This window comes from Callithrix jacchus, chromosome 1, assembly GCF_049354715.1.
Source record: "Callithrix jacchus isolate 240 chromosome 1, calJac240_pri, whole genome shotgun sequence".
In the NCBI taxonomy this organism is placed as follows: Eukaryota; Metazoa; Chordata; class Mammalia; order Primates; family Cebidae; genus Callithrix; species Callithrix jacchus.
The window spans coordinates 27,880,637-27,905,517 of record NC_133502.1 but is presented as its reverse complement, the minus strand read 5'-3'; the positions used below and the strand labels follow the sequence as shown (position 1 = coordinate 27,905,517).

The 24,881-nt window shown below is 41.5% G+C and overlaps 1 protein-coding gene across 1 annotated transcript in view; it reads right to left on the bottom strand.

The window, feature by feature from the left end:
• The window catches only part of SPACA7 (sperm acrosome associated 7), a 49,548-nt gene that overhangs the window by 10,618 nt on the left and 14,049 nt on the right, over positions 1–24,881 (bottom strand). The window contains exons 3-5 of the mRNA XM_035294454.3: positions 22,258–22,347; positions 21,295–21,402; positions 19,376–19,459 (exon numbers count right to left, since the gene is read on the bottom strand). Of these exons, the coding sequence (XP_035150345.1) occupies positions 19,376–19,459; positions 21,295–21,402; positions 22,258–22,347 (282 nt within the window). The remainder of the gene's footprint in view (positions 1–19,375; positions 19,460–21,294; positions 21,403–22,257; positions 22,348–24,881) is intronic.

The following is a 24,881-nucleotide window of genomic DNA, read 5'->3' as shown; positions in this document are numbered from 1 at the left end:
CTAGGAGACCACACCCCAGCACCACTTCTTGTGTTCCTGTCATCTTAGGAGCTGAGCAAACCAGGAGCTGCCTGGGCACTTACATTTGGTTTTTGCTAAAACTTAAAAGGCATGACTCAGACTGGAGGAGGAGGTGAGAGAAAGCAAAGCAATAATTGGCAGTAGAGAGTCCCGGAGGAGGCGCTTTGTAAGATTCAGACTCCATTTCTTTAACCCTATGTCATGGAAGAGGGTTTGAATTTCAGAATGGACCAAGCCCCCAGCACAATGCCATTGTCTGCATGTGAGCTTCTGTCATTCTGTTCTTATTCTGAGAAATAGCTCATTTGAGTAGATCATCCAAATCCTCCCTGGCCCCTGGCCAGCCCTCATTCCTGATGCATCCTGAAGTCCATAGACTGTTGCATGGAGGCTGTAACTCGATAAGAAGCAGAAACCCCACTTCAGTGTGATGAGAAGGGCTAAATGCAGAACTGAAATGACAGCAGTGATGAGGGGAATCTTCATGCTCCCAACATAGCATCACCACAGATGCACCTGGATTCTCTGGAGGGCAGCAGAGACGCCGGTGGAGACAGGGAAGAGCAGTGCTGGCTGTGTGCAGAGCCCTGTGGAAGTGTAGGGGCTGCTCCGCTTCACCCAGGAGAGTCCTTGTTCAGATTCACCCCATATTTATCAGGCTTTTGTTCTCTCCACCTCCTGCATGTCGCTTTTCCTGCCTCAAATCCTTCATGACGTTTTCTTTAAACTGAAGTTCTCTCAGTGTGAAACACTTGACCTTTTCCAGCAAAGTCTGTTTTGCTCTCACTGGTAGATACTTCAGCTGGGTATGAAATTCTAATTTGATAGCTGTGCCTCTTAAAAAATATTTTGAAGACATGATTCGCTGTCTTTTGACTTCTATTGTTTTCCGTGGAAATAACCATCTAAGCATTCTGCTTTAGAAATCTTAAGTTCTTTCAGGTTGACTTCCAGATCTCTTGGACTTTGGAGTTCTGCAGCTCTACAAGTGATATGTCTAATTTCATTTCTATTTCTCTTCCTTTAGAATGTACTGTGTTTCCTGAACCTGAAGATTCATGTGTTTCACTGTTATTGGGACAGTCTTGATAATCATTCCTTCAAACACTGCCCCTCGCTCACTCTCCATTCCCTCCTGTGGGATGTTGGTTCTTGCCTTTTATGTTTCCTGGTCTCTGGTTTTATAGCTCTATGTGCTAAACTTGTGTAATTCCCCAGATTCATCTTCCAATTTACATCTTTTCAATTATGACAGGTCTGCTCTTCCACTCGCCACTACATCTTACATTTTAACAACTTTTTTTTTCATTTCTCCTAGTATTTTTTTTGGTATTTGACGAATTTGCCTGTTTTTCACAGTGTCTTGATATTTTCTGTTCTCAATTCCAGTTTCATGCTATAAATAATTTTAAACATGCTTATTTTAGCATAAGCATTTAATGCTATAAATTTCTATGTAAGCATTTCTTCAGTTGCATCCCACAACTTTGACATGCTGTGCTTTTATTTTCATTTAATTAACCATTTCCCATTTGCCCCAAGAATACTTGCCAGTGGTACGTGTGGCTGCAGCACTTACCCCAAGATGCTTTGCCACAAAACATTTTGCTTTTTATTTTCAAATCACTGAATATATTGACTTTGGAAACAAAAGACATCATTCTATTTATAGCATTCTGTTTTTAGAAGTGGTATTTCCATTTACAAAATATAGTAATTCTTGATCACTGAAAATATCAAATTCTAGAAAATGTAGCATTCCTACGTTAACATCATGCTGAAACAGCTGTTGGCCAAAGATTTGTTCGATGAATCTGATTTTTCTGAAAAAGATAATTCTGATAATTCAGATGATTCTGATGGTTCTGTTTAATTCTAAGAATAGTTTTCCTATTTTATTTTGACATTGAAAATCAGTCAGATTTGCTTCTGCCTTAAAGAGCATGTTTATGGGCCGGGCGCGGTGGCTCACGCCTATAATCCCAGCACTTTGGGAGGCCGAGGCGGGTGGATTGCAAGGTCAAGAGATCAAGACCATCCCGGTTAACATGGTGAAACCCTGTCTCTACTAAAAATACAAAAAATTAGCTGGGCACAGCGGCGCGTGCCTGTAATCCCAGCTACTCGGGAGGCTGAGGCAGGAGAATTGCCTGAACCCAGGAGGCGGAGGTTGTGGTGAGCCAAGATCGTGCCATTGCACTCCAGCCTGGGTAACAAGAGCGAAACTCGGTCTCAAAAAAAAAAAAAAAAAAGCGTGTTTATGTAAAAGCAAATGAGCACTGGCAGTGAGCTGCGCTTCGTTTTACTAAACGGAAAAAGGGTTAAACATTTTCAAATTTCCCTTGTGACTTCTTTGCACATTGAGTTATTGAGAAGTGTGTTGCATAATTTGCAAATATTTGGAGGATTTCCCCACATCACTTTCTATTATTGATTTCTCGTTTATTTCTGTTGTGTACAGAGAACATACTTTGCATGATTTTAATTTTTTTGGACTTGTTGAAGTTTGTTTTGTGGTAAAAAATATGGTGGATGTTGGTGGATGTTCCAAGAGCATTTGTAAAGATGTGATTTCTTCTGTTGCTGGGCGGATTGTGTTCTGTAAAAGGTCAATTTCAGTAATTCAGCTGAAAATGTTGTTTTGGCCTTTTATGTCCTTATTCTTTCTATTTCTTTTATCAATTACTAAAAAGGAGTGAAGTTTCCAAGTATAACTGTAGATTTGTCTGCTTTTCCTTTCATTTCTATCAGGGTTGTCTTTGTACTTGTTTTGAAGCTCTGTGTGGAGTGCATAAATATGTGAGATTATCTTGTGTTTTCTTAAGAAACCAACCCTTTTTAAAATGACCTAGTTTTCCTTTTATCCTTGAAAATGTTGTTTTGAAGTCAATTTTGTCTGATAGTAACATAGCCACTTTAATTTCCCTTTTTCTTCTTTTTTAAAACGTTTTCTACAAAATTATTTATTTTCTCCAAGTTTTAAAGTGTGTCACCAGGTTTGTTGTACAGATTACTTCATCACCTAGGAATTCAGCCTAGTCCCTATTAGTTATTTTTCCTGATCCTCTCCCTCGTTCCATTCTCCACCCTCAAGTAGGCCCCAGTGTGTGTTGTTCCCCCTAGGTGTACACGTGTTCTCATCATTTAGCTCCCATGTACAAGTGAGAACATGTGGTATTTGGTTTTCTGTCCCTGTGTTACTTTGCTAAGAATAATAGCCTCCACCTCCATCCATGTCCCTACAAAGGACATAATTTCATTATTTTTTATGGCTGTATAGTATTCCATGGTATATTTGAACCACGTTTTCTTTATTCAGTCTCTCCTTGATGGGCAATGCATTGAGGTTGATTCCACGTCTTTGCTATTGTGAGTAGTGCTGCAGTGAATGTACTCATGATTATGTCTTATGATATGATGATTTATATTCCTATATTTATATTTGCCCCTTGGCCTATAGTTTGACAACCCCCTAAGTGTAAAGCACTTAGACTTAAGGTAATTATTGATGCATTTGGATTTAAAACTGTCAACTTTCTAGCTGTTTTCTATTTGTCTTATCTGTCCTTTATTTCTTTTTCTGCTTGTCTTCTTTGAATTAATTGGGTATTTTTAAATGATTCATTTTACTTCCTCTATTGATTTGTTATTTACACCTTAAATATTTTTAGTGTTGGACCTAGGCTTTACACATATATATCTTTAACTTATTGCAGTCCAACTTTTTTTTGACACAGAGTTTTGCTCTTGTTGCCCAGGCTGGAGTGCAATGGCGCAATCTCGGCTCACAGCAACCTCCATCTCCTGGGTTCAGCCAATTCTCCTGCCTCAGCTTCCTGAGTAGCTGGGATTACAGGCGCACGCCATCATGCCCAGCTAATTTTTTGTATTGTTAGTAGAGACGGGGTTTCACCATGTTGACCAGGATGGTCTCGATCTCTTGACCTCGTGATCCACCCACCTCGGCCTCCCAAAGTCCTGGGATGACAGGTGTGAGCCCCGGTGCCCGGCTCAGTCCAACTTTTAATAGTAATTTATCCCTCCTGCAAAATATGAAAACCTTTAAATGGCATACTTCCACTGCCCTCCTTTTTGCTTTGTTGACATACATTTTCTTTTGCATGTTTCTTTCTTTCTTTTACCTTTGGAGATTTGATTGTATTTCAAGTGATCTCAACTGATCGTAACAAAATGTCTTTCATGTTTACTTCATTTCTTACCATTTCTGGTGCTTTTTATTTCTTTGTGCAACCTACATCTTGGCCTGGAGAATGCCGCTTAACATTTCTAATTTTGCAGACGTCCTAACAATGTGCTGTCTTTGTCTGAAATAATCCTTATTTTGTCTTCATATTTAAAATATATTTTCTTTGGGAATAGAATTCTGGGTTGGCTATTTTTTTTCCCAGTCATTTAAAGATACCATTCCAGTATCCTCTAGATTGTATAGTTTCTGATATGAAGTTTGCTGTAATTCCTATCTTTGTTTTTTTTCTATGTAAACTGTTTCTTTTCTCCCTTCTAGTTGTCTTCAAGATGCTCTTTTTTTAAAAAAAAATTCAACTTAAATATGATATGCTTAGAGTGTGTGTCTCTGTGTTTAAACGTATCCTACTTGGTGCTCTCTGAGATACTTGGACTTGTTTCGACTTTTGGACATTTTCAGCCATGATCTCTCCATATATAGCCTCTATCCTGCTCTCTTATCTCTTTATCTTTCTGTGATTTCAATGATACATATGTGAGGAAGTGAGGTACTGACCCATAACTCTTTGGTAATATGGCATTTTTTCATTCTTTTTCCCCTTTATGTTTCAGTTTTTATTTTTATTTATCTATTTTCAAGATAGCTGACTTTTTTCCTAGCTGTGCAGAGTCTACTGCTGAGCTCATGGAAGAAATTTTTAATTTGAGATATTATATATTTTATTTCTAGTATTTCCATTTGACTCTTCTTATAGTTTCCATATCGCTGCTGAAATTCCCCATCTTTTCATACATGTTTTCCACTAGATCATTTAACGTAGTAATCGTAGTTATCATTGGTACTTCCAACATCTGGGACATCTTTCTGTCTGGTTCATTGTTTACTACTTCATAATGTGTATTTTTTCTTGCTTCCTTTTGTGTATTGTAATTTTTAATTGAATGTTAGACATTGTGTATTGAAGCACAGTAGAGATTGAGGTAAATTGTATTTATGCCTTAAAATGGGCACACCTCTTCTTCTGTCGTGCCATTAGCATGGGGGTTGAGCCATTTTGGTCAGAGGTAGGTTCAGCTTGGAATCAATTGCCACTATGGACTTCTTCAATGCACCAAAGAATCACATTTCTCCAGAGGTGTGCTGCTATTGCCTTGTGTTCATAGTGGGAGCCAGAGGGCCAGAGACTTTCCCAGTGTTTTTATTTTCCTTTAGCCTTAAGCTTTCCCAGAACACCTGCATGACAGAGCGTGTTTCTCTCTGAGTTCTCGTCCTTCCCTCGGGGGATATGCTCCCTTTACTGGTTACTCCCTGCTAGGCCTGTGATGGACAGGGGATTTCTCACTTGTCCATATCCAGCCTTACTCTCAGGCAACCTATGATGTTTCATCAGCACCTGTGTCACTTCTCTCAGTAGCCAATGGTTGGCCTTGGGTGGTATTTCTTGTCCTTTCCAATGATAACAGTTCTGTTAGTAATGGTGAAGGGTCCCGGCCCCAAGATAGTTTAACATCTTTCTTCTAGAGGCAGAAAAGTTTTGCTTTTACTCCTATCCCCAGAAGCCATAGATCTTTGCTTGTGTTCTGGGAACAATAGGGTTTGGTGTCTCTCCCCAACAGACTTTTGTAGATTAAGAGCTACTGAGAAAGTGGGAGGGGTCACCTGCCTGCCCCCACCCATGGGCCCTCATCCCTACATGCCTCTGTGGCCATGCTGTGCCCCAGTCCTTCCTGTGAGCATCTTAAAGAGACCTATGGAGAAGCTTGTGAGTGTAAGCCCTCTTGTGCCTGGGGCCCCTGGATTTTTCAAATGCACATGATATCCCACATTTGGCTGTTAAAAGATTCAGTGGTTACTTCTTACCCACTTGTATGGTGGTGACCTGTTTTTCTCCTGCTTGGCCAAAAATGAGAAGGCTCATGTGTTCCATCTCTCTTTGGGTGGGCTTGCCTCTCTTTTGAATTTTGCCTGCTTAATTACCCTGCTACTTGAATGTCCTTATGGGCTCAAAGAAAGCCATAGTTTTGTAAATGATCCCACTTATTATTAGGATGAGAGTAGCATTTTTTTTTTTGAGATGGAGTCTCTCTCTTGTCACCCAGGCTGGAGTGCAGTGGCATGATCTCAGCTCACTGAGACCTCTGCCAGGGTTCAAGTGATTCTCCTGCCTCAGCCTCTCAAGGAGCTGGAATTACAGGCACCTGCTACTATGCCTGGCTAGAGAGTTACTTTTTTTTTTTTTTTACAACATTCTAAGTGGAAGTAGAGAACCTGAAACACTTATGTCAAATGCTCTATCAGATTGTTCAGTTTTCTGAAGTTCCTAAAGTCTAGTAATGCTATTATTTTCCTGCAGCTTATTATCCATGGTGTGTTGCTTCCCATAAGTTTGTGTTTTGAATTGTAAGCTCACCTTTGGCAGAGCTATTGTCTGTGAAAATCCTGTGTAGCTGAAGTTAAGAGAATCCTTCTTCATATCAAGTTTGTAGTTGCTTCTGCCAAGTGCCCTCTGACCCTCTGTGTCACTGAATGAGACTCCCTATCATGCTGGTTTCACAGATTATCCATTCCAGAATACACAGAACTCAAAGTCCCCACGTGGTGCAGGCTGACACAGACATATTTCCATTTTCCTGTGCTGGTGGATGGTTTCCCATCTACAACATCCTTTTACTGAGGGTGTAGTCTTGTTAGCAGTCATAGCATTATTCAGGGATTTCATTTGGAACACTTTTCTCCCCTAGTCCTCATCTTCTACAAATAAATGCTTAACAACCAAATTTCTATGTTTCATAAGGGAAAATTACAGTTGAGGATTGTTCTGCAATTAGATCTGTAACTTACCACTCTGGATTTTAATTCTCTCTTGGTTTTCTATCCCTGAAGATTCCTTTACTTTGCTGTCAGATCATAACAGACATTTAAAAATGTTTATTATGTTTTATCTAGAATTCGTAAAGACTTTCAAGCTATATGGTTTTCAACACTGGCAAACACAAATAAGTAAATTGTATCTTCTAAGTGCTTTGATTTGATTTCCATGCAGCTAAAGACCATGGCAGCTGCCTATGCCTATGTCTCCCAATATTTCCTCAAAAAATGACACAGAAAAAACAGGAAAGAGAAATAAGATTACACAAAAGTACACGCTCAGGCATGACCTAACTATAAGATGCTCAAATATCAAAATAACAGTAAGTAAAAAATAAGAAAATGAAAGTTACAGTAACAGTGAAGAATCTCTGCTCCTGTTCCACATCCACTGTGTGCAAGGTTTATTGGTGAACAATGGCAGTTTGAGATAAAACAGCAAGGAAAAAAGTGAAATAGAAAAAGCCTCATATTGATCTGAAAACTCTATCAGAATGAGAAAATCCAATATGAAACCCAAAATACTAAATATGTGTCCTGGTAGATCAGAGAAAGTCTACAGAGAAGGAACTTAAAGAGCACATGTGAATTCTATGTATCAGTCTTCAAAATAAATAACACCTGGGAAAGAGAAAAGTTTAAAAAAATAAGGAGTAGGCTCCCTTTAGAAATTGAATAATAAAGGACAAAAGTAGCAAAAGGGGAACATGTGTGGTCCTGTAAGATTAAAAAGAACCAAAAAATCAGAGAACACACTTATTTTCCTTGTACCAAAGCAATCAAACTATTCACTAAAGAGCTTAAACAGAAACTTAATAAAAGGTAGAAAAGGCAAAAAGAAAACTCAAGAAAATTTAATGAGATAAAGAAAGTAAAAACTGTCAACGAGGAAATAATAGTGAAAATATAATACAGGCAAAGAAGAAATAACATCTGTATAATTGGTGTAATTGAAGACAGCAACAGCAGCATCAAGTATGGAATAGAACTAACATTTAAAATTATAATTAAGATAACTATGGGTAAAGAATAGCTGAGTCTAATTTTGAAAGAATCCATTATGTATATGGGAAAATTAACACCAAGATGTATCCTAGTAAAAATATTTTATTTCAAAGATAAAACAACCAAAAAAACAAGGTAACAATGAAGCAGCATTCTTTATCAACTCAATAAAAAAAAGTGTAAGCCATGGATTTTGTATCCATCTAAGTGTCCATCAAACATCAATTTAAACATGTAAGAATCCAGAGTTGTGTGTCCATAGCACATTCTCAGTAATCTGCTATAGGATAAGCTTCATCCAATCAAAAGATGAGTGGACCACTTCAACAAGAACAGTGATGGTGAAGGTGGACACACACACATATACACACACACAACTCATATATGTAAATGATTAAAACGTGGGTGAGACTGGAAAACTAGCATGCAAATGCTGTATGTATTAAAATAAAAGTGATAAAACTAAACTATAGGAGGTAATAAGGGAGATGAAGAGGAAAATAGAAACTCACTGATATCGATATTAAAACTGACAAACCAGTGGCTGGGTGGTGGCTCACACCTGTAATCCCAGCACTTTGAGAGGCCAAGGCAGCTGGATCCCTTGACATCAGGAGTTTGAGACCAGCCTGGCCAACACAGGGAAACCTAAAAACACAAAAATTAGCTGGCTGTGGTGGTGGGTGCCTGTAATGCTAGCTACTTGGGAAGCTGAGGCCGGGGAATTGATTGAACCCAGGAGGTGCAGGTTGCAGTGAGCTGAGATCCAGCCTGGGTGACAGTGACAGTCCATCTCAACAACGACAACAACAACAAAAACTGACAATCCAGAAAGTGAAGCAAGATAGCCAAATATGACCCTCCAGTGATTGACCCCAGCAGGAACATAAAATTGAAAAACTATGCCTGCAAGAAAGCACTTTCACAAGAACTGAAAAATCAGGTGAGTGATCATAGTATCTAGTTTTAGCATAATAACACAAAAACACACATCAAAGAAGATAGGATAGTCTAATATTGCCTACACCACCCCAGCCCCGACACCAAGTAGTGTAGTGTAGAGAGAATCTGTGTACTTCAGGGAGGAAAGGAAGTGAGTATGGGCCCTTGCATTGGAGCTCAGTGCTGACCTTACCACTGTGGAACACAGCACCTGGGAGAATTCTATGGTCCTTGATTCCAGGCCAGTGTGCACAGAGGGAGCACTCAGATCTACCCCAGGCCGGAGGGGAATCACCGTGCTGGATGAACCTGAGCCCTGCCCTGCTTCATCACTGGCTAGCTAAAGTGGCCATAGGTCCAAAATTAATTTCAGTGCCAGCGGAGCTGTAGTGACCACAGTCCTTGGGTGAACCCTGTGGTGCTGCACTGGTCTGGGAGGCAGGAGGCTTGGGATACAACCAGTTTAACACCAGATGCAGAGGCCATAGGAGTGCCCACATCACGATTCTCCCAACTCCAGGCACTGTAGCTTAGAGAGAGATTCCTTCTGGAGAGAAGGAGAGAAAAGAGTACAGGGGCCTTTGCATTGGAACCTTGCATAAACCCTGCCAGAGCAAAACCACACTGGGAAGAACCCTGAAGCTCCTGAGTCCAGGCTATTGCTTCCAGACAGCATTTCTAGACTCACGCCAGTTTGAAGAGAATCTACCACCCTGGTATGATGATCCAGAGTCCTGGCTGGCTTCACCAATAACTGACTAAAGTGACCTTGAGCCTTGACCAAACATCAGTGGCAGTTAGGCAGTAGCAACTGCAGGCCTCAGATGAGCTCTGGTGCTTGTCTGGGCAGCCATGGAGCTTTGGGTGAGACCCAGCATGGTGCCAGCTGTGGTGGCCACGAGAGTGCCTATATTACTTCTCTTCCAACTCTAGGCAGCTCAGTGTGGAGAGAGACTCCTTCTGCTAGGGGGAAACAGAGGAAAGTGACTGAGGGACTCTGTTTGGGAGCCTAGAGAATGCTCCCTGATTTTCCCTGAATGCATAAGAGGTGGGTATCTAGGAGGTTGCAAGAGACTTGCAGTGTAGCTGGACTTAGGATACTCTCCAGTGCAAAAATGTCTGCAGTGACCACAGGCTTAGGGAACTCAACCGTCAGTCAGTCTCCTTTGGATTAATGAAAGGTCCTCTGAAGGACGGGTACAAACAGCCTATGTGATGATGGGAATAAATATCTAACTCTTCAATAACCAGGCACCAATGAATATTTACAAAGGTCAAGAGCATTTGGAAAAACATGACTCTATCAAATAGATGAAATAAGGCACCAGTAGCCAACCCTAGAGATATAAAGATGTGTAACTTTAAGACAGAGAATTCTAAAAAAAAAAAAAAAGCTATTTTGAGGAAAACTTCAGTAAGACACAGAAAAGGCTGGGCACAGTGGCTCACAGCTGTAATCCTAGCACTTTGGGAGGCTGAGGCAGATGGATCACTTGACATCAGGAATCCAGCCCAGCCTGGCCAACATGGTGAAATACCATCTCCACTAAAAATACAAAAGTTATCTGGGCATGCTGGCATGTGCCCATAATACCAGCTACTTGGGAGGCTGAGGCAGGAGAATTGCTTGATCCTGGGAGGCAGAAGTTGCCGTGAGTAGAGACCGTGCCATTGCACTTCAGCCTGTGTGACAGAGTAAGACTCTGTCTCAAAAAACAAAAAACAAAAAAACGGAAAAGCCATTCAGAAATTTATCAGATTAATTTAACACAAGATTAAAATGATAATAATAATAAGTAATTAAATCCTGGAGCTGAAAAACATAATTAAAAACTGAAAAATTCATCAGAGTGCCTCAATAGCAGAATTGATCAGACAGAAGAATGGGGCTTGAAAACAGGCTGATATAGTTTGGATGTTTGACCGCTCCAAATCTCATGTTGAAATGTGATCCCCAGTGTTGGAGGTGGGGCCTACTTGGAAGTATTTGGGTCATGAGGGTGAATCTTTTGTAAATGGCTTGGTGCCTTCCCCTTAATGAGTTCTTGCTCTTTTAGTTCACACAGGAGCTGGTTGTTCAAGAGTGTGGAACTCCTCCCATCACTCCCTCTTGCTCCCTTTCTGATCACGTGACACACTGGCTCACCTTGCCTTCTGCCATGAGGAAAAACTCCCTCAGGCCCCCACCAGAGGCAAATGCTGGCAACATTACTTCATGTGTATAACTGTGAGCCAAATAATTCTCTTTTCTTTATAAATTACCCAGCCTCAAGTATCCCTTTGTGGCAACACAAAAGGGACTAATAGTTAAGCCATTAAAAAATATACAGTCAGAGGGGAAAAATGAATAAAAAAGACTGAAGAGCACTTATAAGATCAAGAAAGGACAAATCTAGGAGTCCTGGCCTTAAGGAAGGAGTAGAGAAAAAGACAAGAATAGAAAGTCTATTCAAAGAAATGATAACAGAGAACTTTCCAAACCTAGAGAAAGATAGGAATACCAAGGAACAAGAAGATCAAAGATCACCAAGAATATCCAACCCAAGTAAAACTTCCCCAATTTATCTAATAATCAAGCTCTCAAATGTAAAGGACAAAGAAAAGATTATAAAAGAAGCAAGATAAAATAATCAAATAACATCTAAAGAAGCTCGGATATATCTGGCAGCAGAATTCTCAGTGGAAACTTTATAGACCAGGAGGGAGTTGGCTGACATATTTAAAGGGCTAATGGGAAAAAAAAACTCTTCCAACCAAGAATGCTTTACTCAACAAAGCTGTGCTTCAAGCTTGCAAAAGAAATACTTTCCCAGACAACAAAAGCCAGGATAATTCATGCCCACCAGAGGTTTCTTACAAGAAAGCCTGAAAGGAAGTCTTTAGTCTGAAAGAAAACATTGCTAATGTTCAGGAAGAAATAATCTGAAGGTATAAAGCTCAATGGTAAAAGTCAGCAGACAGAAAAATTCAGGACACTCTACTACTGTAATTGTGGTGTGCAAACCACTCATCTCTTTAGTATAAACAGGAAAAGACAAATCTATTAAAGAATAGTAACAATTTTTAAAGAGATAGGCAAAATAAAAAGACAAATTGAGACAACAAAAGGTAAAAATATAGGAGGAAATAAGGCGTAGGGATTTCTAGTTTGTCATTTGCTTGTTTATTTTCTTTGTGATCAAAGTTAATTTGTTATTAGTTTAAAATAACTTGTTATAGGATGTGTTTTTTAAGTCTCATAGTAAACACAACACAGAAATCGGTAATAAATACACTAAAAACAGACACATAGACCACATAGAATAGAGAATCTATAAGTAAATCTATGCATTTATAGCCAATTCATTTTTGACAAAGGCTCTAAGAACATACATTTGAAAAAGGAGAATCTGCTTAATAAATGGTTCTGGGAGAACTGAATATTCATATGCAGAAGAATGGGACTTGACCCTTATCTCTCACCATATACAAAAATCAACTCAGAATGGATTAAATACTTCAATACAAGACCTGAAACTATGAAAACATTAGAAGTAAACTTAGGAAGACACTTTAGAACGTTTGTCTGGGCAAATATTTTTTGAGTAAGACCTTAAAAGCACAGGCAACAAAAGCAAAAATAGACAATTAGGGTTACATCAAGCTAAAAAGCTCCTAAACAACGAATGAAATAATCAACAAGGTGAGGAGACAACTTAAAGAATGGGAGAAAATATCTGCAAACTATTCATCGACAATAAATTAATAACCAGAATATATAAGGAGCTCAAATAACCCTATAGAAAAAAAATATAATTTAAAAATGGGCAAAAGATCTGAACTGACATTCTCAAAAGAAGCCATACAGTGGCCAATAGGCATGTGAAAAGCATTCATCACCAGGGAAATGCAAATCAAAACCAGAATGACATACCATCTCACCCCAGTTAAAATAACTTTTTTCGAAAACCTAGGCAACATCAGATTCTGGCAAGAATGGAGAACAAGAGGGAATCCTTGTGCACTCTTGGTGGGAGTGTAAACTAGTTCAGTCGCTATGGAAAACTGTATGGAGGTTCCTCAGCAACTAAAAACAGATCTACCATATGATCTAGCAAGCCCACTGATGTGTTGGGTGTATTTGTAAAAGAAAGCAAATCAGTACATCGAAGAAATCTTTACACTCCCATGGCCATTGCATAAACAAAACATGGCATCAACCTAAGTGTCCATCAGGGGATAAATGAATAGAGAAACCATGGCACATATACACGTGGAATACTATTCAGCCATAAAAACAATAAAATCATGTCAGTTGCGGCAACATAGGTGGAACTGGAGGACATTAGGTTAAGAGAAAGGCACAGAGCCTAATAGTACATGGTCTCACTCATTTGTTGGAGCTAAAAGACTTGATCTCATGGAGGTAGAGATAGAATGGTGGTTACCAGAGACGGGGAAGGTAAAAGGGGAGAAGGAAATAGAGATGGATTAATGGGAACAAAAATACAGCTACATAGAAGAAGTCAGTTCTAGTGTTTAGCAGCACAGGAGGGCGATTACAGTTAGCAACAGTTTATTGTATATTTCAAAATTACTGGAAGAGAATATGTGGAATGTTCTCAACACAAAGAAATGATTGAGGTGTGGACATCTGAGTTACCCATATTTGATCATTATACATTGTATGAATGTAGCAAAATATTAAGTGTACCCTGTAAATATGTGCAACTATTATATACAAATTAAAAACTGAAAAACCAGATAGTACATGATATAATAAGAATAAAAGGGAATTTGAGACATTTAAAAAGTTATAAGTACAAAGGTAATTACTAGAACAAAAATATAAACTTTCTTAAATACCCAAAATATTTTTTACAATTTAAAGAACAGGAATATTTACCTCCTAATAAAAACAGCAAATGTAACACAATCCACATAATTTTATATTTTCACAGAGTCATGATGAATTATCCATCACATCAATAATGTAATGGTGTGTCATGTGTCTCTTCAAAACCCTGCATTCAGTTATTTTGGGTGTATACCCAGAAAGGTAATTGCTGAGTCATACAGTAATTCTATTTTTTATTTTTGAGGCACCATCAGACTGTCTTCTGCAGTACCTGCACTATTTTACAGTCCCACCAACAGTGCACAAGAATTCCCATTTCTCTGCATCCTCCCCAGTACTTGCTGTTGTTTTAATAGTCTGAATTTGACTACTCAGGTGCCTCATATAAGTGGAATCACACAGTATTTGTCCTTCTTTGATTGGTTTATTTCACTTTGCATAATATCTTCAAGGTTCATCCCTGTTTTACCATGTGTAAGAATTTCATTTTTAAGGCCAAGTAATTTGCAAATTATATATATATGATTAGAGATTAATATTCAGAATATATAAAAGCTAAAACCCAACAACAGACAACGTTTATAATTTAAAGAACAAGGAATATTTGCCTCCTAAAGAAACATAGCAAATGTAATACAATCCACATAATGTTATGATTTTTTGACAGAGTTGTGATGAATTATCAGTCACATCTATAATGTAAATGGGCTTAACTCACCCATTAATGTTGCCCATCCTAATGGGTGTGAGGTAATATCTCATTGTAGTTTTGATTTGTATTTCCCTAATGATTGGTGATGCTGAACCTCTTTTCATGTGCTTATTGGCCATGTAAATCTTCTTGGAAGAAATCTCTATTCAAATCCTTTGCTAATTTTTAGATAGAGTTATTTGTTTTTGGGTTTTAGGAGTTTTAAAAATATATTCTCAATATTAATCTCATTATATATGTAATTTGCAAATTACTTGGCCTTAAAAAGAGATAACATTTTGACATATGCTAGGACAGGGATGAACTTTGAAGACATTATGATAAATGAAATAAGCCAATCACAGAAAGACTGTGTGATTCCACTTATATGAGGCCCCGGAGAGTGAAACGGAAAGTAGAATGGTGTCTGCCAGAGCCTGGAGGGAGGCAGAAAGGGGAGTTATTGGTTAATGGTACAGAATTTCAATTTGAGATGATATAAAGAATTCTGGAGACAGATGGTGGTGATGGTTGTACATTATGAATGTGTTTAACATCATGGGACTGTGCAGTTAAAAATGTTTACGTGGCAAATTCTGTTAAGAGTATTTTAGCACAATTAAAAAGATGAAGAAAAAAGCAAATGAATAAAAATAAAAGTTTAAATGGTAAGCTAATAAAACAAAGAATGGACAAAATATATTTTATTGTTTAATATGAAAGCCGAGAGATAGTGGTCCTTATGGCAAAGATGTAAAATCCAATCCTCAAAGCATTAACATGACAAGTAAAGTGTCCGTTTAATACTAAACGTTTGAACTCACAATGAAGATATAATATTCATAAAAATCGATGTACCAAATAACACAGGAAACTCATAAAGCAAAAACTACAGAAAATGCAAGGGACACAGAAAGAAAAACATTTGTAGTAGAGAAGTTATACACTATTCTTAACAAAAGACAGATTGAATAGGTGAAAAATTTAAGAGGAGACCTAAACAACACCATCAATAAGGTGGCTATTATTAACACACACCAGATTCCTGTTAAATCTTGACACTGGAGAATACACCTGTTTCTCAAGTGCTTATGGGACATTCACAAAAATTGAGTATATTTATGTAATTATGAGCAACTTTTTTTTTTTTTGAGATGGAGTTTTGCTCTTGTTACCGAGGCTGGAGTGCAATGGCATGATCTCCGCTCACCGCAACCTCCGCCTCCTGGGTTCAGGCAATTCTCCTGCCTCAGCCTCCTGAGTAGCTGGGATTACAGGCATGCGCCACTATGCTCAGCTAATTTTTTTGTATTTTTAGTAGAGACGGGGTTTCACCATGTTGACCAGGATGGTCTCGATCTCTTGACCTCGTGATCCACCAGTATCGGCCTCCCAAAGTGCTGGGATTACAGGCATGAGCAACCGCACCCAGCCCATGAGCAGCTTTTGTAAAGCAGAACTATTACAAACAGTACTTTCTGATCACAGGGCAATAAAACTAGAAATTATTAAGAAAAACAAAGACAAAATGCTCTCCCACCTGGGAATTAGAAAATTTTGGGTTAAAAAGGAAGTACAAACTAAAATGACAGAATTTCTGGAAAATAATGAAAACACTATACATGAGAATCTATGGAATAAATTTAAAGAAATATAGTGCTAAACATTATTGATAAAAGGAAAAAAATTACTCAGGTCTAAAACTAGAAAAAGAGCAAGAAAGTGAACAATAAAAGAAAATAAAGAAGGTAATATTAGTGACAAAGGCAGAAATTAATGAAGTAAAGAAGAGAATATAATGGAGCTAATTAGTATATCAAAATCCTGGATTTTGTCCTAAAATCCATATAGAACCAGAAAAGAGCCTGCATAGCCAAAGAAAACTAAGCAAAAAGAACAAATCTGGAGGTATCACATTATCTGACTTTAAACTACACTATAAGGCTGTAGTCATCAAAACAGCATGGTACTGGTATAAAAACAGGCATATAGACCAACAGAACAGAATAGAGAACCCAGAAATACAGCCAAATACTTATAGCCAACTGATCTTCAATAAAGCAAACAAAAACATAAAGTGGAGAAAGGACACCCTATTCAACAAATGGTGCTGGGAGGATTGGCTAGCCACATGTAGAAGAATGAAACTGGATTCTCACCTCTCACTTTATACAAAAATCAACTCAAGATGGATCAAGGACTTAAATCTAAGACCTGAAACCATAAAAATTTAGAAGATAACATTGGAAAAAACCTTCTAGACATTGGCTTAGGCAAAAACTTTATGACCAAGAACCCAAATCCAAATGTAACAAAAACAAAGATAGATGGGGCTTAATGAAACTAAAAAGTCCTGCACAGCAAAATAAAATCAGCAGAGTTAACAGACAACCCACAGAATGGGAGAAAATCTTCACAATCTGTACATCAGGCGAAGGACTAATATCCAGAATCTACAAGGAAAAATATCAGCGAGAAAAAAATCTCACCAAAAAGTAGGCTAAGGACATGAATAGACAATTCTCAAAAGAAGAGATAGAAATAGCCAACAAACATTTGAAAAAATGCTGAACATCACTAACGATCAGGGAAATGCAAAGCAAAACCTCAGTGTGATACCACCTCACTCCTGCAAGAGTGGCCATAGTAAAAAATGAAAAAAGATAGATGCCAATGTGGATGTGGTGAAAAGGGAACGCTTCTACACTGCTGGTGGGAATGTAAAGTAGCCAGTAGGAAAAACAGTGTGGAGATTCCTTAAACTAAAAGTAGAACCTAAATGAATCACTTTTCCAAGAAGAAATAAAGTTATTAAGGACTACCCCAGAAAAAGCACCAGGAAGAGAAGGTTTTACAGAGCATTTCTCATAAAGTTTAAAAGACAAAATTCTTCTGATGCTCGATAAGAACCTAGAAAGAAAATTTTCTAACTTTTTATTATACATTTTTTAATTATAACATTGGTATTTCAACCTGATAAAGTGAGGCTAAAAAACCCACCAGAGACTAATGTTATTTGTGTATTTGGATGCAAAAATATGAAAGAAAATATTGGCAAATCAAATCCAAGAGCATTCTAAGAATATAATCAACATGACCAAATTGAATTTATTTTAGAAATGCAAGGTTGGCTCAGTATTAGGAAACTCATTAATATCATTCACTTTATTACATAGATTTAAAGAAAAAAAACTATTGGTTCCAAAAATGATGAAAAAGACTTCAACAAAATGTTCAATGGTTGATGGATGTTTTCCTTACATGTTAAAATACATATGCCTCTGTTCCAAAGCCAGAATCTTACTTGCTGGATAAAGACTACAGGCATTTCTATGACGGCTGTAAACAAGGCAACAATGTCCACTCACTCTGCTACTATTTCTATTAAACATTATCCTGGATATATCAGTCAATGAAATTAGGCAAGAGACATCCGTGAGATGCATAAAAATTAGTAAAGAAGAAGAAAAGCATTTCTATTTACAGATGATAATATGGCATGTCTGGAAAACCCTGGATAATCAATGATAAAGCTTACCTCAAGCAAGGAAATAATTCAGTAAGATAGCAGGATAAAAAATTAACCTTGAGAAGTCAGACATTCATATAAAAAACCAGTTAAAGTACAGAGTGATAGATAAAAATCTTCCTTCCAATGGCAAGAAAGTCGACTGAACACTTAGAAATAAGCTTATCATGACAGTATAACACGTATACAAGGAAGACTTAAAAATATTCCTAAAAGTTAGAAAATGACATTGAACAAATGGAAAGACATTATTCATTCTTAGATAAACCAGTCAATACTGTAAAAATTCCAGTTATTTTCTAAATTACTTTACAAATATAATGTAATCCCAATAAAAATATAATCAAACTCAAGGAAAGGAAATTAGACATGTTACCAAAACCATAATCAGGGAAACATGGAAAAAGAAAAGCTAAAACGAAGAACTAAGAGAGGGAAGTGTGTCCCAGTGGTTAAAACACACTCTGAATAACACACTGTGGTGCTGGCCCCTTAGTAGAGGACTGTGCTGCATGGCCCAGCTGGGACAATCACACCAGGAAAACTCAGCGTGTCATACGTGTGGTTTTGCAAATCATGGGCAAAGATGGGCTTTTAAAACATGGTTCAGGGATAACTGGGTAGCCATTCGTAAAAAGATGAAATTGGGAGCACCTCACACCATGCTCAGGGATAAACTCCAATGGAGCTGAGTTTTGACAAAGCAGATGAAGTCCTGTAAATACTGGAGGAAACAAATTCCTCTTCAGCCTCAGTGTGGAGAAAGACTTTCTAGCTCAGATTCAAAGCTAAAGGCAGTCAGAAATGGATAATTTTGTCTATATAAAAATTGACTTTTTTTGCATGAAAAATTATAAATGTAGTCAAAAGTCAACTAGCAAGTTCCAACAATCATCTATCTATCTATCATCTATCGATCAAACATCTCTATATCAATCATGTATCTCAAAGTTTTAATGTTCTTAAAATATAAACAGCTTTGAGAAATTGAGGCTAAAAAACCAAAACCCTAAAGGAAAATGGGAAAATGTAATAAACGCAACATTTACAAAGGGATATAAAAATGGTTCTTAAACATATGAAAATTTCAAACTCACTCGTAATGAGACAATCACAAACCAAAGTAACACAAACACCGCTCCTCATCATGACGAGGCTGTTGGAAACCTAATGATGTAACTGGCGTCGTGGCGAGGCTGGAGGGGGACAGTCACCTCACACGCTTCTGCCTCCGTCTCTCCCGTAGGGCTCTCAGCATGGGCAGGGCACGTTTACCTTTGCTGGAAACTCTCTTCTCACTGCCAGGCCCATAGTAATTCTCAGAATGAGCACCACGGAGATTCGCATTAGCACTGGCTTCTTCAATGAAGAATATGGAAAAAATGGGGGAAATGTTCTTGATTACACACTTATAAGCATTTTGGTCATTTATTTAAAAAATGCTAATATCATTTTCAAGTTTTATCTGAAAATAAGTGAATGCAGAGCCGGCCTCATCTGACTGTTAAAACTACATATTCCCTCCTCAGAATTCACCCTGGAGATAATTATCCCTCGAGATAACTTCCAACAGTATGAAAATACCTGTGTCTCAGGCTGCTCGCTGCAGCTGTGTTTGAAATGGCAGAATACCGCGAACGACAGAAAAGACCACACAAAAGATCACGGCTACAAAACCGGGTAGGAAGAAGGAGGGTTTCCAGAAAGGGAGGATTTGCACAGATCTGTGCTTTGCAGGGACGCGTTTCCTAGCTCCGTCTGTGGAGAGGGCCCGGAGGTGGTGCTGTGCCATTGCACTTGCTGAGCACCGAGTTCTTGGCTCACGGTCAGTAACGGTGTCAGTGTTTTATAACCCTCAGACTACGGCAAATCACCAGGAGCCCGTGTAGACAGTAATAGACAGCCGAATACGTAAACAGGGGAGTGGAGGTAGCACTTTCTTAAAGCAGAATCTCAATTAATAAATGGAGAAGCAATGACGGAAAGAGAAAATCCCCAGTTGGCAAACACCACACTAACCATAAGGCAGCAGATTAGGTATTCGTGTTAATTTTAAATAGAGTCTGATTCTTGTTTAAGCCTTGAAAAAACTAGTTCAATCCTTCCCAGCTCCAGATTCTGTCTTAGTCGGGGGACTGTTTGGGGTAATGGATGCAGATTCCCGGGCCGCTACAGAAATGCTTCGCTCCTGGCACACCTCAGACTGTGGATCTGTGAGCTGGTCCTGCGTGTGGGGAACACCACAGATGTCCTACACGTGTGTCCTGGTGATATGGCGTGGTTCTGTGTCCGCAGCCAAATCTCACGTCAAAATGTAACCCCAGTGTTGGGGGAGGAACCTGGTGGGCGATGATCAGATCGTGGGGGCAGATTTCCCGCTTGCTGTTCGCACGACAGTGAGTTCTCATAAAGTCTGGTTGTCTGTAAGTGGGTAACACCTCCCCCTTCACTCTCTCTCTCCTGTCTCCACGTGAAGATGTGCTTCTGCCCTGTGCCCTTCTGACATGATTCTGAGTTTCCTGAGGCCTCCCAGCCATGCCTCCTGCACAGCCTGCGGAACCACGAACCAGTCAAACCTGGTTTCTTTCTGTTACCCAGCCTCCGGCAGTTTGTTATAGCAGTGTGAGAACAGACTTACACACCTGGGTATATACATGTGCCCCTTCTGGTTTTGAATCTCCAGGGTAAAGAGGAGGTATTTTGCCACCCCCCTCCCCGTGGGGTCCAAGTGTCTTGTCCTCAGAGCCTTTGCATACTGATTTTTTCCCAGCAGACTCATCTGTTGGACAGAGGCCTTTCCCCACTTCTGGCGGAACACCCAGGGGGCACTCTGGCTCGCCTGCACCTGTTCTGGGGAGGAGAAGTGACTTAGCTGAAGCTTTGGGAGAAGGGGCCAGGCATTATGGCGGCACCTGCCTCCCTGTCCTGACATCTGCCTGCCCTTGAGACATTTCTGCTGTGCTTCCCTGGGCTGTGGATTTTCTAGGGTCAGCCCCATGGCAGGGGGTAGGGGTGCTGGGGGTCCCTCAATCCCAACAGAGACCGGGAGATCTGCCCAACCTGGGGAAGCAGGCACGTTCTCCCATCAAATATTTATCCTCCACCAAGGAGATGTTTGCGCCTGGGTCTGCCCGACTCCTGCCTCTCCTGTTACAGCTGGACTTGGGCAGGGGTAATTGCTGGGTTGCATTTACCGTCATTGGAAATTTTGTCCTCAGTGCCAGAAGAAAATGGTAGATTCTGTAATAATTCATGATAATTCTCAGAACCATCCACTTGATAATTCTCATCAGTACCAGCATCTTCAATGAAGAACATGGAAAAAATGGGGAAAGGTTTCCTTTATTACACAGGTATGAACATTTTTGGCCCATACTTTATTGTACAGTGTAGGGACAGGGTGCTAATACAGTTTGCAAGCTCTATTTGGAAATGTGTCTTGGCAAGTTAATGTGTAAGCAGAGTCAGGCATTTCCTGACCCCCTTGAACCAGTGGTGTCGGGTCGGCTTTGGCCGATGGCGGGTAAACCAGTCCTGGGAAGTAGAATTTACATCTGGATGCAAGATTTCAAAAGAGTGCTGAACTTTCCCACTGCTGAATGCATTTTCAGGCACTGCATGGGGATTTCTGATACCCAGTTCTGTTGATTTAATGCGTGGTCTTGGTTTTAAAGGAGCTGTCCTATGACTTGCATGTGTCTTTGACCACGTGAAGCTGCACTTGGGGAAAGCGCATTGTCTGTGTTTGTTCGTGGCTCACTGTGTGGCGCTGGGCAAGTCATTTCCTAGACCTTGGTTTTGCCTTCTGTCAAATGGGGTCCTGATAACTGCCCTGCTCTCTCAGTGCTGAACTGTACTCATGTGCCTGTGCCCTGCGTGCCTGCAGTGGCTCCCGAGGGCGAGAACGTGCCTGAACGCGCTCTCCAGAGATCCCAGAGGAAAGGGAATGATCCCTGCCAGGCTAGGGTTGACTTCCTCCGCCTCGGGAAGCTGCAGAAACAGTGTTGGACACCATAGTGCTCACATGTCCATGTGCCCTTGCCCCAGAAATAGCTGGTCTTAATGCCCAAATAACAGGGTCACATATGCAACACTGCAGACCTCTAGGAATAGTGCAATTCGAGGGCTAAAAAGGGGAATCTTGCTTTTTTCCTTACGTATTGCTGTTAGTAATGTTGATGCTGTACTTGGCATTTCAGTCGATGTTGTTTTGCTCTGATCCAAAATCTCCTGGACTAGAATTTCATCTTGGGAGAAGCACACAAGAACACGTTAGAGTCGCACCGCAGGGCTGGCCCTCGTGCTGCTGTCCCCAAGGCTGACTGTGCACACAGTGACTGGGAACAGGAATCTAGGGGATGTGGGACCTGACTTTCAAAAGAACCTTGTCTGGGTGGGCAGGCCGCTGCCTCCCTCAATAATTTCAGAACAACCGAGACCATCTGGACGTCCTGGACACTGAATATTGCCCCCAATGGTAATGATGCTCAGCCCAGACCTGGTCCTAAGTCTCCTTCCTGCCCTGGGTCCCTCTGTCCCATCTCTGAGGCTCTCCCGAAGCTGCCCTCCCTGTGCGAGCGAGCATCACTCCTGATCTCTGCATCAGCGTGGCCTCATTTTCTTCCTTACGTCCCTGTGGCCCCTCCTAGGGAGCTTTTACCAAGAGAGCCCTGGGCTTTGTGTCCAGCAGATCCAGACCCACACGCGGGCTCCGCCCCTACCGGAGTGTCATCTTGGACCAGTGCCCTCACAGCTCTGACCTTCGGTTTCCTGTCTATAAAATGGGGCTGTGTGTTTGCCTGTGGGCTTTTCTGAGAGTCAAGTGAAGCAGTGTATGCAGAAGGCGCTCAGCATGGAGCCTGGGCCATGGCCAGGTGTCGCAGCAGCTGAGAGTTGCCGCTGTCTCTGCAGCGCAGTCCCCAGGCCAGGCTGCAGTGCTGGGCAGGGCGGTAGGTCCTGCTTTGCTGGGTCCCTCCGGGTTTAGCACGGAAAGTCCCTCAACTGGGAGCTCCTCAGCCCCAGGCAAAGCAGGTGGCTGGTCACCCCACAGCCAGCTCATGCGGAATTCGAGGGTAAAGGGGAGGAGGCCGAAAATGCCACTGGAAATGAAGATGCCACCAACACCCCTGAGAAAAATGCTTCCGCCCTGGGCTCTTGGTATCCTGCCCAGCAGTCACGTTCTCCCTCTTCCTCACCTACGAAGCTGGGTTTGGCAATGTCTGCCCCCAGGGAGGCCCCTGTGGCCCCATAAGGTAGGCAGGACTACCAGCTCTGTGAGGAATTTGCTCCTCCTGACAAAAGAGAACCAGTGTCCCGGCCTGCACCCCGGCCTCCTGCCCTGGGAGGGGATGAGGCATCAGGCGCTGCAGGCACCATCCTTGATCATGAGGCATGAGCTCGAGGGGAGGCCAGGATGACCCCAGGGACATGGCCTCGTGTTGCAGAACTGCCAGACCAGAGCCGGGCGCCACCTCCCTCTTAGCTGTGTGTGCCCCAGAATTTCAGCCAAGGGGTTGGGTGCTGCCTCTCAGGCTCTGTCCACTGGGGCCAGCTTCGGTCTCAGCTGGGGCACTGCCCTGGCAAACACTGATCTCCACCTCACCTAGAGGAGACCTTAGCCAGGGATTGGACAGAGCACCAATCTTAGGAATTCCAAGTTCCTAAACAGTCGTGGTGTCCAGTGAGATACGGGGGCCTGGAGAAGAGTGGATACGCATTGGAATGGTAAGCACTTACTAGGCACCCATCTGAACCGGATGCTGCACAGGTGCTGGGGGCCAAGGATGGCCCGGCCTCAGTCCCTGGTCTCTGTCCCACTCCAGCCAGCCGTATCCAGGGGGCAGGATTCTACAGCCGTGACCAGGCACAGCAGGTCAGCAGGAACAGAGCACCCACCAGGGGCGGATGGGCCCCAGGGCAGATGGGGGCAGGCAGAAGTCGGGATTCAGCTGACCAGCTCTATGAAGTGGGCCCTTCTGGGGCACTGTCTGAACATCCTGGCCCACCCTGGCTTTAGTTACCTCATCGTTACTGGGGGTCACTCCTGTCCATGGCGGACGGGCTGTCTCTACAACACTCCATCTCTAACAACTGCACCCACAGTCCCTGACCTGGTTCAGTGTGAACCAATCCACTGCATGCCTGAAGCCAGGAGCGGCCCCCTGGGGACCCCAAATTCCACAAACTGCAGACACCCTGGGAGTCCTCAAGGTGGGTGGATGGTGGCCCAGCTGTGGTGAGGCATGCCCCTGCCCAGGCAGCAGCCACAGCTCTGGGGGCCAAAGAGACGCAGGAGGCTGAGCCACCCACGGTGAGCCGCCCATGGCTAAAGGCTGCCTTGACCCTTCCACAGGCCTCCCCACCCACAGGGAGATTGGTCAGGGATAGAAAAACGCTTTAGAAACATACAAACAATGACCAGCCCATCCATCAAAGCAGGGCCGACCACATCCACAGCAGCCAGTCCAGGGGACCCGCCTGCTCCACAGTCAAACTTGCAGAAGTCAGACCTCCTCCAGCAACAACTCAGGCAGCAAAACCGCACCCTGTCCCAGCCGGCCCCGGAGGGCCAGCGCTGGATCCATCACTGATAGCTCCTCTGGCTTTTGTCCTTGCTTCCGACTCAGAGCTGAGCAGAGAAAGCCACACACACTCCCTCTCCCTGCCCGTCTGACGAGCTGCCCCCAGCACACCCAGCTGACGCCTGCAGAGGATCTGGGCTTCCCTCGCCCTAGTGAGGCCCCATCCCCTGCCTGACTCAGAGGCTCTCACGTGTTGGTGG